Raw genomic sequence first — 19030 nt, 5'->3', positions numbered from 1 at the left:
TATTTTTTATTACTTTGGACAGGATACAACTTTTTGCCTGCATGTTCACATTACTGTATTGTCTGTCCCAGTGTTAGTATTATATATTTATGTATTTATTGACATGTTAAATTAGCTTTTATTCAGTCTCATTTTAAAACTTGTGGGAATTCTATATACTTTTTATTAATTTTTAATTTTAGTACTTTGAATTTTTTGTTTTTATTTTAGGTTTATGTGTTTTAGTTTATTTTTCTTAGCAACATAAGTAAAAGTACACCAACCTGGTTTATGTAATTGATTATGAATTGAATCAGTGAGTCTTTTTGTTTTTTTTCTTCATTTACATAAACTATGAACAAGCCAATTCACTAAACAAAATAAATAAAAATAAAGTTATATTTATAAATATAGATATATAAATAAATACATACATAATAATAAAAATAAGGTTTAAATAAATAAATACATTATAAATAGAAAAGAAAAAAATACTAAAGTAATACATTATTTAAAATAAAATGTTAAATATATAAATTTTAGGTTTGTTTTGTGTTTTTTGTTAATTTTTATAAGTTTGTGTATGTATATATATATATATATATATATATATATATATATATATATATATATATATATATATATATACAGTGCCTTGCAAACTATTCATACCCCTTCATTTTTTAAAAATTTTGTTATGTTGCTGCCTTATGTTAAACTACTTTAAATTACTTTTTTCCCACATCAATCTACACTCCCTACTCCATAATTGCAAAGCAAAAAATAGGTTTTTAACATTTGTGCAAATTTATTAAAAATAAAAAACTGAAAAGATCCCGTTGCATAAGTATTCATACCCTTTTTTGGGACACTTGAAATTTAGCTCAGGAGCATTCATATTGCTACTAGATGTTACTACACTTCGAATGGAGTTAAACTGTGGCAAATTCATTTGAATGAGTATGATTTAGAAAGGCACACTCCTCTCAGAAAAGGTCTAACAGCAAAACGTACTTATTTCAGTGTTTTATTTGTAATAAGTTTGTAAAATTTGCAAATCTGTTTTTTTGCTTTGTCATTATTTTGGTGTAAAGTGTAAATTTTACAAATTTATTACAAATAAAACACTGAAATAAGTACGTTTATTCATACCCTTAACTCAGTACAATAGTTGAAGCACCTTTACAGCCTCAAGTCTTTTTGAGTATGATGTGACAAGCTTTGCACATCTGCATTTGGCAATAAAGAATAAAGTTGAAATATTTTGAGAATAAATTCGATATTACGAGAATAAAGTTGAAATATTTTGAGGATAAAGTCGAAATATTTTGAAAATAAAGTTTAAATATTTTGAGAATAAAGTCGAAATATTTTGAGAATAAAGTCGGTATTACGAAGTTGAAATATTTTGAGAATAAAGTCGAAATATTTTTAGAATGAAGTCGAAATATTTTGAGAATAAAGTCGGTATTACGAGAATAAAGTCGAAATATTTTGAGAATAAAGTCGAAATACTTTGAGAATAAAGTCAGTATTACGAGTATAAAGTCTAAATATTTTTAGAATGAAGTCGAAATACTTTGAGAATAAAGTCGGTATTACGAGAATAAAGTCGAAATATTTTTAGAATGAAGTCGAAATATTTTGAGAATAAAGTCGGTATTACGAGAATAAAGTCGAAATATTTCTAGAATAAAGTCGGTATTACGAGTATAAAGTCGAAATATTTTTAGAATGAAGTCGAAATATTTTGAGAATAAAGTCGGTATTACGAGAATAAAGTCGAAATATTTCTAGAATGAAGTCGAAATACTTTGAGAATAAAGTCGGTATTACGAGTATAAAGTCGAAATATTTTTAGAATGAAGTCGAAATACTTTGAGAATAAAGTCGGTATTACGAGAATAAAGTCGAAATATTTTTAGAATGAAGTCGAAATATTTTGAGAATAAAGTCGGTATTACGAGAATAAAGTCGAAATATTTCTAGAATGAAGTCGAAATACTTTGAGAATAAAGTCGGTATTACGAGTATAAAGTCGAAATATTTCTAGAATGAAGTCGAAATACTTTGAGAATAAAGTCGGTATTACGAGAATAAAGTCGAAATATTTTTAGAATGAAGTCGAAATATTTTGAGAATAAAGTCGGTATTACGAGAATAAAGTCGAAATATTTCTAGAATAAAGTCGGTATTACGAGTATAAAGTCTAAATATTTTTAGAATGAAGTCGAAATATTTTGAGAATAAAGTCGGTATTACGAGAATAAAGTTGAAATATTTTGAGAATAAAGTTGAAATATTTTTAGCATAAAGTCGAAATATTTTGAGAATAAAGTCGGTATTACGAGAATAAAGTCGAAATATTTTGAGAATAAAGTCGGTATTACGAGAATAAAGTTGAAATACTTTGAGAATAAAGTCGGTATTACAAGAATAAAGTTGAAATATTTAGAGAATAAAGTCAAAATATTTTTAGAATGAAGTCGAAATATTTTGAGAATAAAGTCGGTATTACGAGAATAAAGTTGAAATATTTAGAGAATAAAGTCAAAATATTTTTAGAATAAAGTCGAAATATTTTGAGAATAAAGTCGGTATTACGAGAATAAAGTTGAAATATTTTTAGAATAAAGTCGGTATTACGAGAATAAAGTCGAAATATTTCGAGAATAAAGTCGGTATTACGAGAATAAAGTCGAAATATTTCGAGAATAAAGTCGGTATTACGAGAATAAAGTCGAAATATTTCTAGAATAAAGTCGAAATATTTTGAGAATAAAGTCGGTATTACGAGAATAAAGTTGAAATATTACGAGAATAAAGTCGAAATATTTTGTGAATAAAGTCAGAATTACGAGAATAACAGTCTGTGTGTTTTTGTTCTGTTGTAGAGGAGGTCAGAGGAAACGCCTGTACAGCGCCGTTCCGGGTCGCGTGTTTGTGGCGACACGTTCTCACTCCGCTCATGGTGACCGTGAGATCAACATCAGCAAAGGAGACAAGGTCAAAGGTCAGGAGACTCTTCATGGCATTCTCTTGAAGTCAATATAAGTTGCATGATAAAATCAAGTCCCGTCTTGCATTCTTCTTCTTTTGCATATTTCGAATGCTTTTTAATGTCAAATTGAAATATTTAAAGTTCATTAAAGCTCTGTCAAATACTCTCAGTGTTGAGTGTAGGTGAAGGGGGATTCTGGGAAGGAACAGTGAAGGGCCGCACAGGCTGGTTTCCTGCGGACTGTGTAGAAGAGGTGCTGCCCCAAAACCAGGAGCAGCAAACAGGTACTGCATACAAATCACACCTCAGCTCTCTTTAATATCTTAGATGTGTCTCTTAGATCACAACGAGATACAGTAGAAATAAATTAGCCTTTATGTAAGCCTCAACAGCGTCTCAAAAAGCACTTGGGTTTGAATAGGTGCCATCGTCTGGACAATATAAACTAAAACACTTCTCATTGAAATCTCTCAAGATCAAGCAGTTTATATTCAGTTTATGAATTTTAATCCCGCTGTTCTACTTAAATGAAGCTATATGTAATAACTATCAACAAACCATAATCCTTCATTTTTTTTAATGAATCCTTTATGGGGCTTTTCTGTGTTTTTGAGGACGTCCCCAAGAGCTTTTCCCTGTGGTGATTTGCCTACTCACATAATCTTCATGCGAACAGCACACGAATATGCAAAATCACATCAATTTGAATACATCACACTTCCACTTACACAGATATACACGCCTACACGTGCTAACAGTCGGACTGTGTGTGTGTGTGTGTGTGTGTGTGTGTGTGTTTCAGAGAGCCGCAGTGAGAAGGCGAGGAGGAAACTGTTTCGTCATTACACAGTAGGAACGTACGATGGTCTTGAAGTGCCCAGGTGGGAACAGAATGGAATCTGAATTCACTTGTTAAAATTTTGAATAATCAAAATTTAATTAAGGGGAGACACTGCAGGCAAAAAACAGTTCTTTCATGCACCTGTCAAGTTTGAGATTTTAGGCTTTTTGGTGTTTCATAAAGTTTTTTTTAGACTACTGGAATGAAAACACCCAACAGACACTGTTAAGTGTTTATTTTTAGCACTTTATCTATTTGTGTCAATAGATTTCAATTACAATACATATTTTTTTCTCTTACACTGAGCCATAAATCTCCACTTCAGTAACACTTATGCATATCAAACTTTACATTTTTATTCCTAAAATGGTAAAAAAAAAAATTTTTTGTCTGTTCTAAATTTTTTCTGAATTATGGAGTGACAAAATGAGATACCCAAAACCCCTCTGTAAAAACATTTCACTCTAATATGTAAAAAAAAAAAAAACATTTTGAATTTTTTAAATTTGAAACTGACTTCATCCAGTGTTAAGATTTTTATACTAGAAATGTATGCAAATTAGCACATATTTCATTAAATAATGGCTAATTTGCATATTTTAACCTAACATTTTAGAAAACTTGTAATACAAAAAAATGTTTGCAATTATCAATATAATCATTTAACTGGGTAAGTAAGGTAATAACTATTAGTTGTTTTTTTACCCTATTCACCTGCGGTGTCACGCCTTTTGGGTAAACTATCCCTATAAATAGACTTTTAAACTGTTAATTTAAATTTTATTTGAAATGTTCTATATTAAAAAATTTTTAAAATTTGTTACAATTTAAAATAGGTGTTTTCCATATAAATATATTTTAAAATGTAATTTATTCCTGTAATCAAAGCTGGATTTTCGGCATCATTTCTTCAGTCTTTAGTGTCACATGATCATTCAGAAATCATTCTAATATGCTGATTTACTGCTCAAGAAACATTTGATTATTATCAATGTTGAAAACAGTTGTGCTGCTGCATATTTCTGTGTAAACCAAATCAATATTTTTTCAGGATTTAAAAAAAATAAAAATCGTAAGTTCAAAACAACAGCATTTATTTCAAATTTAAATCATTTCTAAATGTCTTTTCTAAATATAAATATTTTTTAAAAGTAAAGTATTTTTCAACATAAAAGTCTTTACTGCTGACTCTATATATATTAAAACTTAACTTTTGATTAGTAATATACATTGCTAAGAACTTAATTTGGACAACTTTAAAGGTGATTTTCTCAATATTATGATTCTTTTGCACCCTCAGATTACAGATTTTCAAATAGTTCTATATTGGCCAAATATTGTCCTGTCCTAACAACTATACATCAATGGAAAGCTTAATTATTCAGCTTTCAAAATTTTTTGTGGTCCAGGATCACATTTAACAAACAACAACAACAGCCATCATAGAACTTGTTAGGCAATTCAGTCAAAAGGACAAAGGCAGCGCTCTGATATACAGAATTAAAGTTATACAAAATATAACTTGATGAGATTTTGCCCTTGGCCAAAATTATTTGCTCTGGAACAAATAATAGATTAATTAGACCAAAGACTACCTGTTAGATTTACGGGTAGATTAGATTTAGATGTTTAACCACTATAGAGACATCAGAACCAGCAGTAAATTCCAGAATATCTGGCCGTGGTAAGGCTTTTATTATAACTTTAATAAAAATAAAGTTATCTTTATTAACAAAGTCATAAAGTTTGAAGTCAAAACAAGTACATTCTCGGCTAAAAACCTTCTGTTGGACTCTAATATCACACTTTCATCAGCCAATCAGATTCGAGGACCAGAAAGAACTGTTGTAAAATATAATATATGTTAAAAACTAACCTAAAATCATGTTAAACCTGAAGTGGTGTCACTTAGATTGTGCTTCTATATTAGCAATGGTTTGTTGATCCAGTGAAATCTATCGATAGGTTTTTGTCAGATGCATTCACCACAAAAAAGATTAGCGGCTGCTTCCTGTTTCAAACGTTTGCTGGGAGGTGCGAAAAGCGAGTCTCTGCCTCCACTAGACGGCTATGCAAATGTCACAGCCACTTTCAAAAAATTACACAACAATGTTTGGATCTGTGGCTCTCATGTGGAATATTAACACATGCGGTGTGAGCCGCTGCTGTCTCTCTGCTGCCGCTTTCTCGTCTCTGATCTGTCTCTCTCTCATGCTCCGTGCATTAGCTGAAACGATCGGTTTGCAGTGGATATGTAAAATTGTGTGCATACATTGTGTTTTGCATTTGTGTATGCATGCATGGGTGTGTGTGTCCGTCCGTGGACATATAAGCTGTCTTGATCATCTGTTGCCATGCAGGCCGAGTGTTTGTGGTGAATACCAGTATCCGCTCGCATCTCTCACCCACTCATCAAAATCCCACAATTTATCTTCGCTTCTCTATGAAAGGAATAGATCACCCAAAAATATATAAATTTTGTCATTATTTACTCACCCTCATGTCGTTCCAAACCACAACGCTGATATTTTTTTTATCCAAAAAGGACCATTTTTAAACAATCTTCATGTGGCTCTTAGTGGCCAAGAGGGTTTTTGAGAAAGACTTTTAAAGTCTCTTCCACTTACCATGGCTGCATTTATTTGATCAAAAATGCAATAAAAACTGTAATATTGTGAAATATTATTACAATTTAAAATAACTGTTTTCTATATGAATATAGTTTAAAATGTCATTTATTTCTGTGATCAAAGCTGAATTTTCAGCAGTCTTCATTGTCACATGATCCTTCAGATATCATTCTAATATGCTGATTTTCCTGCTCAAGAAACATTTATCATTATTATCAAAGTTAAAAACAGTTGTGCTGCTTCATAATTATGTGTAAGTTCAAAAGAAATGTTTGAAACTTTACTGTCACTTTAAATCAATTTAATGTGTTCTTACTGATTAATTTCTTTAAAAATTTTTACTAATCTCAAACTTTTGAACAGTGGTCTATATTCTCATTATTTCCCAGTTTTCTGAAGTCTGATGCTTAGTCTAAAGAACACACCATATTTAAGTCGCTTATTGACTGAATATCTTTTTCTCTATCAAAGCTCTGAAATCTCATTTCTGTTTGCGTCAGTGAGAAACGCCACGCAGATATGCTGTGCTACTTTTAAAGACTTTTATGGTGTGTTTTGGCCCTTTTTTTATTAACTACAAAAATAGACTATAACCTGGAGCTGTCAAGGCCAGAAAAGCACCGTGAAAGTATCATAAAAGCAGTTGAGTCATTATATTGCTATATTCTTGCTGTGTCTCATGGCATTTAAAAAATGGCTTTTGGCATCACTGACATCAAACCTGTTGCGACAGGAAAAATAATCAATGTTTAACTATTTAAATTAAGCATTCCTAGCACAAACAGTAGATTATTGCACCAGGGTTTGATTAGCAGGTAATGCAGGCATTTGTATATAAAACGTGTACCTTGATTGCATTATTAGTCACTTTGGATAACATTTACATTGCTCCTCATGCAAAATGAAGCATTAAAATGAAGCATTCCTGCAATGCTTAGCGTTTGCAACACCATGGGTTTGACTCCTAGGCAATGCATGCAATGCATTTTCAGTCTGCTTCTCATGCAAAGCTATCAAAAGACTTCAGGAGGCCATTTGATATATATATTTATGCTGTTTTTGGCGCTTTGTCTGCAACAAAAACCAGAAGCTATTAAGAAGTTACTTGTTAAGAACTTAATTTGAACAACTTTCTTCAATTTTTTTTTTAAATTATTAGTTTTTTTTTGCACCCTCATTTTTTTAAATAGTTGTATCTCAGCCAAATATTGTCCTATCCTAACAAATCATACATCAATGGAAAGCGTATTTGTTCAGTGTATAAATCTCAGTTTCAAAAAATTGACCCTTATGACTAGTTTTGTAGTCCAGGGTCACATATTTTGAAGCTGTTGTTGGCTCTTTATGTCTACAACAAAAACTGTAACCAGAAACCAGAAGCTATCAAGAAGTTGCATTTGGCATCACTGGCATCAAACCTGTTGCAATAGGAAAATTCATAAATTAAAATTGGGCATTTTTGTATCTCAAACCTGCATTCTTGTACCTAAAACCTTAGAAAGAAAATCGGAATCAGCAAAAATCAGCATCGGCAGGTCACACTTACAAAAATATACAAAAATATTGTAAATCGGATTCGGCCAAGAAAATTGCAATCAGTGCATCTCTACCAAAAATCATTAGGATATTAAGTCAAGATCATGTTCTATGAAGACATTTTGTAAATTTCTGACTAAATATATCAAAACGTAATTTTTGATTAGTAATATGCATTGCTAAGAACTTCATTTGAACAACTTTAAAGACAATTTTCTTAATATTTAGATATTTTTGCACCCTCAGATTCCAGATTTTCAAATAGTTGTATCTCATCCAAACCATACATCAATGGAAAGCTTATTTATTAAGCGTATAAATCTCAATTTTAAAAAAATCACCCTTAAGACTAGTTTTGTGGTCCAGGGTCACATATTTTGATGCTGTTTTTGGCTACAACAAAAACTGTAACCAGAAACCAGAAGCTATCAAGAAGTTACTTTTGGCATCACTGGCATCAAACCTGTTGCAATAGGAAAATGTATCAATTAAAATTGGTCCAGAGCATTCCTGTATCTCAAACTGTAGAGCATGAAGTTTGCAATGCAATGGGTTAAATTTCCAGGCAATAAAATATGTACAGTTAATGCAATGCAAATCACTTCGGATAAAAGCATCCACCAACTGCATGAATGCATTTCATGATTTCAGGAGGCCACATGCTCACTCTATGCTTTCATTATATGGACAAGAGCAGCGTGAACGTGCATCTAAACATCTCCTTTCACGTTCCACGTTAGAAAGAGAATCACACAGGTTTGAAACGAGCGCAGGATTCAGTTTTTCGAGTGAACTATTCCTTTAAAGCATATTTCTCTCCCACACTCGTTTCTATCGTTCTCTCCCTCCTCTTTTTTCACACAACCCCTCCTCGTTCTGTCTCTCTCTGAATGTCGCAGTGACTGAATGTGAGCTCTGTTAAACCCTCCCTTTCTCTCTCTCTCTCTTTCCCTCCTCCTCCATCGTTCCTAAGCGTGTAGTGTCTCGCTTCGCTCGGTGTCTCTCTCTCTTTCTCTCTCTCTCTCCTCTCCTCCTCTGGCTGTGTGCGCGCTGAGAGACGAGGGGCCGGAGAGGAGGAGGAGGACTCCGAGGAGGGGGGGACATGGCAATGGGGGGATACGGAGAGAAAGACCTGTCTCTCCCTCTCTCCCTCTCATCCTCATGGCCCTCGCTCGGTCCCCAGAACCGCAGCGTCTGGTTCATTTACAGGTATCGGCTGCTCCGTTCTTTTATTGTCGCTGCGGAGAGAGAGATAGAGCGAGAGAGAGCGAGAGAGGCAGATGGATGCTCTGAAGAGGTAGCAGACAGACTGTTGAGCAGAATCAATGTTTTCATATACAGTATATATCATCTGTATGTGTGTGTGTGTGTGTGTGTGTGTGTGTATGTACAGTCTGGTCGTTTATCGTAAATCAGATCCCTCTCTCTCTTACAGTGCGTGTGTGTTTATATGTGTCTATACGTGTGTGTGTGAGTCGTGAATGTGGCTGTCATCGTACATACGGCGGCGATATGTCAGAATTTTTTTTTTGCTGTGTGTGTTTTAGTCTTGTAAATGAGTTCATATGACATGTATGTGTGTTTTTGAGTCATTGAAAGGGTATGAGTCACTATGGGTGTATATGTATGTGTGTGTGTGTATGTGTGTGAAACACACAGTACATCACAGAAAGTTGTGATGCTGGGGGGTTGATCAAATACAGCATGAACGTGTGTGAGTCTCGCTGGCGTATCGTCATTTATGCATCACTATCTTTCCCGCTGTCATTCCTACACAGATGCGATATGTAATGCCGTTGGGAACGGTGTTTAAGTAGGAAAATGCTGCTGCCGGCTTGGATTAAGATTCGAGACGGATCAACTTCTAGAAAATGGGCAAACTTGTCATGTGAGGATTTTGTAATGGGAAATCATAAATGCAATTAAAAAAGGAAAACGTTCAGCTCAAGGTGTTAAATTGTAGTCTTCAGTTGCAAAAATTAACTTATTTTTGTTTTCCATCGCTGATAAGCCGAGTGTTAATTTGTTTGCATGTTGTGATTCCCACAAATATGGCATGAATATGTGGATTTAAAGTTGGTACATTTTTACAGATTTTTTGCTATTTCTAAGTTTTTGTGGTAGGTTTTGGTTTGGGTTCATTTAAAATTAGTCTTGTATAAGTCGTTTAGTTAAGTAAGTATGCGTTACCTCAATGTAGTATAGTGACGCATTTGTGATGTGAAACAGATGAGTTATATGTGATCTGAACTCTTTGTCATTCATGCCTCACAGTATTCTCCGCTGTTGTGTTGATGCTGTTGAGAACTGTCATGTAATGATTTTGTTTAGTTACAGAAGTTGAACTTGTTTTGGGTTTCCATCACTGCTAATCTGAATCTTACTATTTGAGCTCGTTGTAATGCTCCTGGATTGATCAAATGTGGCATAAATATGTGCTAAATTTGACAAAAGATTTTGTAATTGTAAAATTAAAAATAGGCGTTTGTATGTGTTTTCTAATTCATTTTACGTAAGTCCGTTAGCTAGACATTTAGTTTTATGTTTGGTTGGGAAATTCCAGATTTTTCTTTTGTAGGGTTTTGGCTTTTAGCTTATAAGTAGCTTTATATAAGAACTTGGAAGTATATAGTATGTCGTCTGCAGTGCTGCGTAAAGGCGGCCGTACATGGTGCGAATTCGGACGGTCAGAAGACCGTATGGCCACGCACACGTCACGAGTGACTTTTTTTATGGACGCAGTGGTACACGGCACGATTTTAAAACTTGCTGATTTCCGAGGCAATCACATTCTGAGAGGAAGGCTGCGTATAATATACTGTGTATGTACTGTTAAATGCAACTGCTCTCTGTCTCATAACTGCATATAAAAAATATGAGCCGTGACACTTTGCTACACATGCAGAAACCGTCTGATCACCCTTGCGTGTGTACACTCGTTGCAAACTTGACAAAACTTCACCTCTACAGCAGTGCTAACAAGCATATGCATTAAAGACATTGGAACTGCAATGCTACTGCACTGTACAGCATTGTAATGTATGTTTTAAAGTAGTATTATGCACGTCGAGGGGGCTAGTTGGCCACCACTATAGCTAGCAATACAATAGGTGATCAACCACCGATCGATTCATCATATAGCGCTCGCTGTTCTTGCCAAAGTTCAGCGAGTTTTCCTCTTTCTGCGTGGCGCTGTCATGTTCATCTTCTTCTGTGGTTTTCTTTTCTTTAGCTTCTGATTGGTCATTTCCAGTTTGATCAACAAATCGGCTCGTTCAACAGCACACACGTCACGCCTTCAATCCGACAGCTCCCGAAGTTTTTTGACATGTTTAAAAATGATCGTGAGGTCGGGAAGTGCTCGTAAGGCACTCTGCTCGTCTCGTAATTTCTCACACACCATACGAGAAGACCCGATTTCCTCCGATATCCAAAAAAATCGCATGCGAGCTCGTACGACCTCAAAAATCGCACCGTGTACGCCCGCCTTAAATTACTTAGAAATTGTAGTCTGTTACTGATTACAAATTACATGAGTAATGTAATCTAGATTACTAGTTGTGAGTAATAGATTACTTTTAGGTTACTTTTGACCTAATGTGTTTATAGATTTGTAATATATAGAAAGAAATGTTAAACATTACATTACTCCAGGGTTTCCCAACCTGGGGTAAATGAAAAAAGTGCATTAAAATGAATAATTCATTATCATTTGAACCATAAAAAGTAACTGTAATCTGATTATGAGCATTTTAAAATGTAATATGTGACCCTGGACCACAAAACCAATCTTAAGTGGCACGGGTTAATTTGTAGCAATTGCCATCAATACATAGTATAGGTCAAAATTATCGTTTTTTTCTTTTATGCCAAAAATCCTTAGGATATTAGGTAAAGATCATGTTCCATGAAGACATTTAGTAAATTTGCTACTGTAAACATATCAAAACTAGAAAATGTGCAAACTTGTCATGTGAGAATTTTGTAATGGGAAATCATAAGCGCAATTAAAAAATGAAAACGTTCAGCTCAAGGTTTTAAATTGTAATCTTCATTTGAGAAAATTAACTTATTTTAGTTTTCCATCGCTGATAAGCCGAGTGTTAATTTGTTTGCATGTTGTGATTCCCACAAATATGGCATGGATATGTGGATTTAAAGTTGGTACATTTTTACAGATTTTTTTTTTTATTTTTAAGTTTTTGTAGTAGGTTTAGGTTTGGGTTCATTTAAAATTAGTCTTATTTAAGTCTTTTAGTTAAGTAAGTATGTGTTACCTCAATATAGTACAGTGACGCATTTGTGATGTGAAACAGATGAGTTATATGAGAGCGCATGTATTCATTTAAACGATTGGTTGCTCAGTCTGAACTCTTCATCATTTATGGCTCACAGATGCGATGTGTTGATGCTGGTAAGAACTCTTTAAGTAGGAAATTGGGTGAAATTGTCATGTAATGATTTTGTGATGGAAAACTTAATCTTTTTAGTTACAGAAGTTGAACTTGTTTTAGTTTTCCATCGCTGCTAATCAGAATATTACTATTTTAGGTTGTTGTAATGCTCCTGGATAAATTAATGGTAAATTTGACAAAACTTCAAAAATAGTAAATGTTTTCTTTTGTAGTAGTTTGTATTTTTTTATTCGTTTTACATAAGTCTGTTCAATAGATAAGGAAATACAGTTTTGTATTTGGTTGGGAAAATTTCAGTTTTTGTTCATTCTAAAATTGTAAACATTTTTCTTTTGTAGGGTTTTGGTTTTTATCTTATAAGTAGCTTTATATACGCACTTAAAGTCTAAAGTATGTTGTCTGCAGCGCTGCGTAAATTACTTAGAAATTGTAGTCTGTTACTGATTACAAATTACATGAGCAATGTAGTAATCTAGATAGATTACTTTTAGGTTACTTTTGACCTGATGTGTTTATAGATTGAATGGGATTATTGTTATAAAAAGCTAAGAGAAATAACATAGTCAATCTGTTTTTAACATCATGAAATGCATTAAACATTACATTACTCTGTGGTTTCCCAAACCGAGGTAAATGAAAGAAGTGCATTAAAACGAATAATTCATTATCATTTGAACCATAAAAAAATAACTGTAATCTGATTATGAGCATTTTAAAATTTAATATGCAACCCTGGACCACAAAACCAATCTTAAGTAGCGCGGGTATATTTGTAGCAATAGCCAACAATACATTATATGAGTCAAAATTACCGTTTTTTTTTTTATGCCAAAAATCATTAGGATATTAAGTAAAGATTTCCTACTGCAAATATATCAAAACGTCATTTTTGATTAGTAATATGCATTGCTAAGAGCCTAATTTGGACAACTTTAAAGGTGATTTTCTTAATATTTTGTTTTTTTTCGCACCCTTCCAGATTTTCAAATAGTAGTATCTCAGCCAAATATTGTCATATCCTAACAAACCATACATCAGTGGACAGCTTATTTAGTTTCAGCTTCTCAATGTAAAAAAAAAAAGACCCTTATGACTGGTTTTGTAGTCCATGGTCACATATATTTTAATTAATCTAACTAACTAAACTAATCTACTAAATTTATCATGTATTCCAGATTACTGTCAGTTACTATCCAGCACTGTTAAGTATTAGTTAAGCAGACCCCAGTATGGTCAAAGAAAATAATTTGGTATATATAATAATTTACAGTTGTCATTTAGAAATTTGAAGAAGAAAAATTGATTTAATGTTTCAGTAAACTGTTGTTTGCAAATCATTTTATATAAAGCATAACAATGCATATGCATGCATTTAAACGGATGGTTGCTCGGTCCAAACATATCATCATTATGCATCACAATATTTTCCCTGTCATTCAGGTACAGCTGATATGTTTGTTGTCAGATAACGTTATACCTTGTGTTTGCCAATTCTGTGGGTCGTCAGTCTTTCTGTGCTGCTTCCATGATGGATCTCTAGAATCATGGGAACTTTAAGAAATAAGAAGGACTGCTTTACTTAATAGAAAAGAGACATTCGTTTTGTAGATTTAGTACATTTAGTGCATTTAGTACATTTAAAGCTAATTTTTGGACTTAAAGTTTTGGATTACTTTATATAAAGGTTGTGTGCGTGTACACTGTTAGCAAACAGAATGTTCTACTCACATTAAGTAAAGTGGCATTTTTAATGTTTCCTCAACCAAAATGGAATATTTGAAAAAATGCGTTAGGATGTGAATTTCTTGCAACTAATCTAAACTAAGTCCTGCTGTTTTAAGCATCATATTTTGCATTGGTATCTCAGTCAGAACATACAGCTATGTTCATAATAAGAGCTGAGCTGACAAAACACAATTCTAGTCTTTAACTGTCATTGTCTTTGCGCTCAAATAGCTGCACACGTCTACTCACCATGGTAACCATAGTGTCCGCCAAAATACCATAGTTACTACCGTTGCTACTGTAAACCCAACATACATGACATTTCTGAATCATTTCTGTTTTTGAGCTTCAGCTAGTAGCTGTGTTTAGGAACATGGTAGCTAGCTGGTTTGTGATTGGTCCAAGCTGGTTATTAGCTTATGAAAGCTGGATATTAACTGGTTGATAAGTCACAGTTTTCTAAAAAGCTTAACCACTTTAAACTGTAGCTCGTTTGAAGCTGATCCAAGATGATTTACCGGCCTAAAAACAGGTAGAAATTGGCTGTCATGTTCCAAAATAGATTGATTTTCCAGTGGATTCAGAGCAGTGTTATTTTAGTTATATATATATATATATATATATATATATAATTATAATTTAACTAAATTAATATTTTTTTATTTTTTTTGTCATTTTTAAAGTAGTTGTTGTATTTGTCTTTTTTTTTATTTGTGACCCTGGACCACAAAAACAGTCATAAGGGGCAATTTTTGGAAATTGAGATTTATACGTAAAATGTTTTGAAAATGTGGAAAAATCTAAATACTGAGAAAATCGCCATATTATTAATCAAAAATTAAGTTTTAAAATATTTACGGTAGGAAATTTACAAAGTATCTTCATGGAACATGACTTTACGTAATATCCCAATGATTTTTGGCATAAAAGAAAAATGTATAATTTTGACCCATAGTGTATTTTTGTGGTCCAAGGTCACATATGTCTATATGTATTCTTTCAGTTTTAGTACTTTTAGTAAAATAGTACTTGAATTTAACAGGGTGTCCGTGGGTCATTAAAAGTCTTAAAATGTCTTAAATAATGATTTCCCAATAAAAGGCTTTAATAAGTCTTAAAATGTCTTAAATTCAGATTCGATGGGTCTTAAATATTTTTAGTCAAATTACCGCCAAAATATCTTCAGTCTGAGTAGTTTGCTATGTTTAAAAGTATGCGTTTTCCCCACAACATTTCTTATTTGTATATTCATAAATGTATTTAAATTAAGATTTACTAAATTAAGATTTTATTATTATTTTATCTGACTGGCAACAGCCCTATAGAATTTATTAATAAATTGTAAGAATTTGACATGAAAGGTGATGCATACATTTCAAACGTTTTAAAAAATAGGCCTTTACAAAGGTAAATAAAAATATGCAGATTTAAGTATGTAAAAGCTCATAGAACACTGAAAATATTGCTTCAGAATAAATTGTTTAGACCACCAAAAATCTTGGTGATTTGGTGTATATATATATATATATATACATATACATATATATTTACATTTGAAATTTAGTTTTCTTTTTTACATTAAAAAGGTCTTAAAACGTCTTAAATTTCTCTTTTTAACATCTGTAGAAACCCCAATTTAAACTAAATTAAAATTTGTAATATTTCATTTTTTTATATAAAAGTTCCATTTTGAAATAAAAAATAAAATGTTTGATATATAATTTTAGTTTTAGTTAATAATAACCCTAATTGAGAATGATATTCTCAGATAAAAAAACATATATATAATGTTTATAATTACTTTTAATATTTTATTTTCCTTTTTCATTTGTGCTTGTTTTTTTATTATTATTATTAGTAATAATAAATATTAAATAATTCTTATGTATCCTTATTTATGTATACTTTTTATACATTTTTATTTCATTTTTATTTTACGTCATATTAAACTAAATGAAAATGAGAAATGTTGCAACTAAATGAAATGAAATTTATTTTATTATATATATTTTAGTTAACTACAATAGCTCTAATCCAAACTTGATCCTGTCAGAGAAACTTCTGCACATCTGTAAGTCTTTCATATGAGCTTCTCTCTTTTCTCTTTGACAGTGACTACATCATAAAGGAGAAAACTGTACTTCTGCAGAAAAAAGACAATGAAGGCTTCGGTTTTGTACTCCGAGGGGCCAAAGGTGAGTGATGGACATCAGCGAGCTCTTTTCTGGTTTGATAACAGAGCCCAGCTTGACATAGACGAATCACGTCCGTGATTGTGATCTGTGCTCTCCAGCCCAGACTCCCGTCGAGGAGTTCAGCCCGACTCCAGCCTTTCCTGCTCTGCAGTACCTCGAGTCTGTCGACGAGGGGGGCGTCGCGTGGAGGTCCGGCCTGCGGATGGGGGACTTCCTGATCGAGGTTAGCAAAGAAATGTTTTAGACACGTAATGAACAATTAAAACAAGGTTTTATTAGATAAAAAACCATTGAAAATGTTAGCTGCAAAAGCCAAAACTAGTTTAGCGGTGTAGTCTCCAGTCTGAGAGGTGTTGAACAAATCTTAACACCTACACAGAGGTGATAAACCTCACTGATACTTGTGTTACCTACTTTAATTTGATTCTGGAGGAGAAGATGACGTAGATATTGTGTTCTCGGTATATGCCATCCTGACTATGAGGTGCTGCAAAAATATATTTTTATTGATGCATCTTCAGATGCATCGCCCTGTTAGCAAACACCTTTACCTCACGGTTCCTAGCTGGTTCATTTTGGAGGGCATGAATCATGTTTAATCACTTTGAATCAAGTCTGATTATAATGCTTAAGACGCCCACTTCTGTTATTCTCTTTTTTTCTAAACTACAAAACAAATTTCCTTTCTTATATAATTATTACATATAGTTTTATTTTTAAAAAACAACCTCAAGCTGCTCAAAAGTTTGGGATCAAAATGATTTTTAAAGACGCTTCTTATGCTCATCAAGGCTGCATTTATTTGATCAAAAATACAGAATTTTTTTTACATTTAAAATAACTGTTTTCTATGTGAATATACTTTAAAATGTAATATATTCCTGTGATTTTCAGCAGGAAAATTTTGTATAAAGGATTTTATAGACGAGTAAAAATAATTTTCTTGTTTTCAGAAAAAACAAGTCCAAATTAAGTGAGTTTTTGCTTAGAGCAAGCAAAATAATCTGCCAGTGGGGTAAGCAAAAAAAATGTTATGTCAAACAGAAAACAAGATTATTTTTCTTACCCCACTGGCAGATTATTTTGCTTGTTTCAAGCAAAAACGCACTTAATTTTGACTTGTTTTTTTCTGAAAACAAGACAATAATTTTTACTTGTCTAGAAAATCTTTCTTAATTTAAGAATTTTTAGATATTTTGTCTGGAAAAAAGATTTTGAAAAATTTAAGTAATTTGCTGTGCAATATTTTGTTGAAACCTGTGTGGGGTTTTTTCAGGATTTTTTAACAAATAAAAAGTTGAAAAAACAGCGTTTGTTTAAAATAGAAATCTTTTTAACAATATAAACTACCATCTAAAAGTTTGGAGACAGTAAATGTTTATTCTTTCTTTTTATGAAAGAAATGAATATTTTTATTTACCAAGGATGTGTGAAATTGATAAAAAAGGGGTAGCAAAGATTTATATTTTATATAAATGCTGTTCTTTTTCCTGAAAAAAAATCACAGGTTCAAAAAATATATATATTAAGCAGCACAACTGTTTCCAACATTGATAATAACAGTAATAAATCAGCATATTAGAATGATTTTTGAAGAATCATGTGACACTGAAAACTGTCTGATAAAAATTCTTTGCTTTGCGTCACAGGAATACATTTTATTTTAATATATAATAATATAGAACACCATTATTTTAAACTGTAATGATATTTCACAATATTCCTTTTTTCCCGGTATTTTTGCAGCCTTAAAAAACATAAAAAATCTTACTGATCCCAAATTTTTGAGCATCAGTGTAAATCTTATTAAAAGTCTCTTGAATTCGAAAATAGAGTAGAAATAGAAAATGTTCAAAAGTTTATAATTGTAAGATTTTTTTCCCTTTATTCTCACCAACACTCTTAAAAATAGAGGTTCTTTAAAAGGTTCTTCACAGAAATGCCACAGAAGAACATTTTTGGTTCCACAAAGAACCATTCAGTCAAAAGTTCTTTAAAGAACCATCTCTTTCTTACCTTTTTATAATCTGAAGAGCCTTCTTTCGCCACAAAGAACCTTCAAATGTTAAAGGTTCTTTATGGAACCATTTAAACAAAAAAGGTTCTTCTATAACATTCTGAAGCACCTTTATTTTTGAGTGAAGGCTGCATTTTTCTGCTTAAAAATACACTAAATCAGTAATATTGTGAAATATTATTTTAAATTTAAAATAACAGTTTACTATTTTAATACATTTTTAAATTTGTGTGATCAAAGCTGAATTTTTACCATCATTACTCCAGTCTTCAGTGTCACATGATCCTTTAGAAATCATTCTAGTGATACAATATGTCTGATACACTGTGATACATTTTTTTCAGGACTCATTTTGAATATTTTGTAACATTGTAAATGTCTTTTCTGTCACTTTTGATCAATTTAAAGCATCCTTGCTAAATAAAAGTATTCATTTCTTTCAAATAAGTACTGACCCTGAACTGTTAAACAGTTGTATGTATTGCAATGTATCTTAAGTTCCTGTTGATTGCAATATTATAACTGTATTTTGACAGGTGAATGGAATCAATGTAGTGAAGGTGGGTCACAGGCAGGTGGTGAACATGATTCGCCAGGGCGGGAACAGTCTGATGGTGAAGGTCGTCATGGTAGCGCGAAATCCTGAGATGGAGGAAATGCCTAAGAAGAAAGGTCAGCGAGTGTTTTTACT

The 19030-nt window shown here is 32.4% G+C and overlaps 1 protein-coding gene across 1 annotated transcript in view; it reads left to right on the top strand.

Moving 5' to 3' along the window:
* Positions 1-19030, top strand: part of LOC141300325 (SH3 and multiple ankyrin repeat domains protein 1-like) — a 43038-nt gene that overhangs the window by 6862 nt on the left and 17146 nt on the right. Inside the window, exons 4-9 of the mRNA XM_073830628.1 lie at positions 2874-2992; positions 3151-3264; positions 3783-3861; positions 16240-16322; positions 16421-16545; positions 18876-19011. Coding sequence (XP_073686729.1) covers positions 2874-2992; positions 3151-3264; positions 3783-3861; positions 16240-16322; positions 16421-16545; positions 18876-19011 — 656 coding nt within the window. The remainder of the gene's footprint in view (positions 1-2873; positions 2993-3150; positions 3265-3782; positions 3862-16239; positions 16323-16420; positions 16546-18875; positions 19012-19030) is intronic.

Source organism: Garra rufa, chromosome 24 (assembly GCF_049309525.1).
Source record: "Garra rufa chromosome 24, GarRuf1.0, whole genome shotgun sequence".
NCBI classification, from domain to species: domain Eukaryota; kingdom Metazoa; phylum Chordata; class Actinopteri; order Cypriniformes; family Cyprinidae; genus Garra; species Garra rufa.
This window is presented reverse-complemented; position numbering and strand designations above follow the sequence as displayed.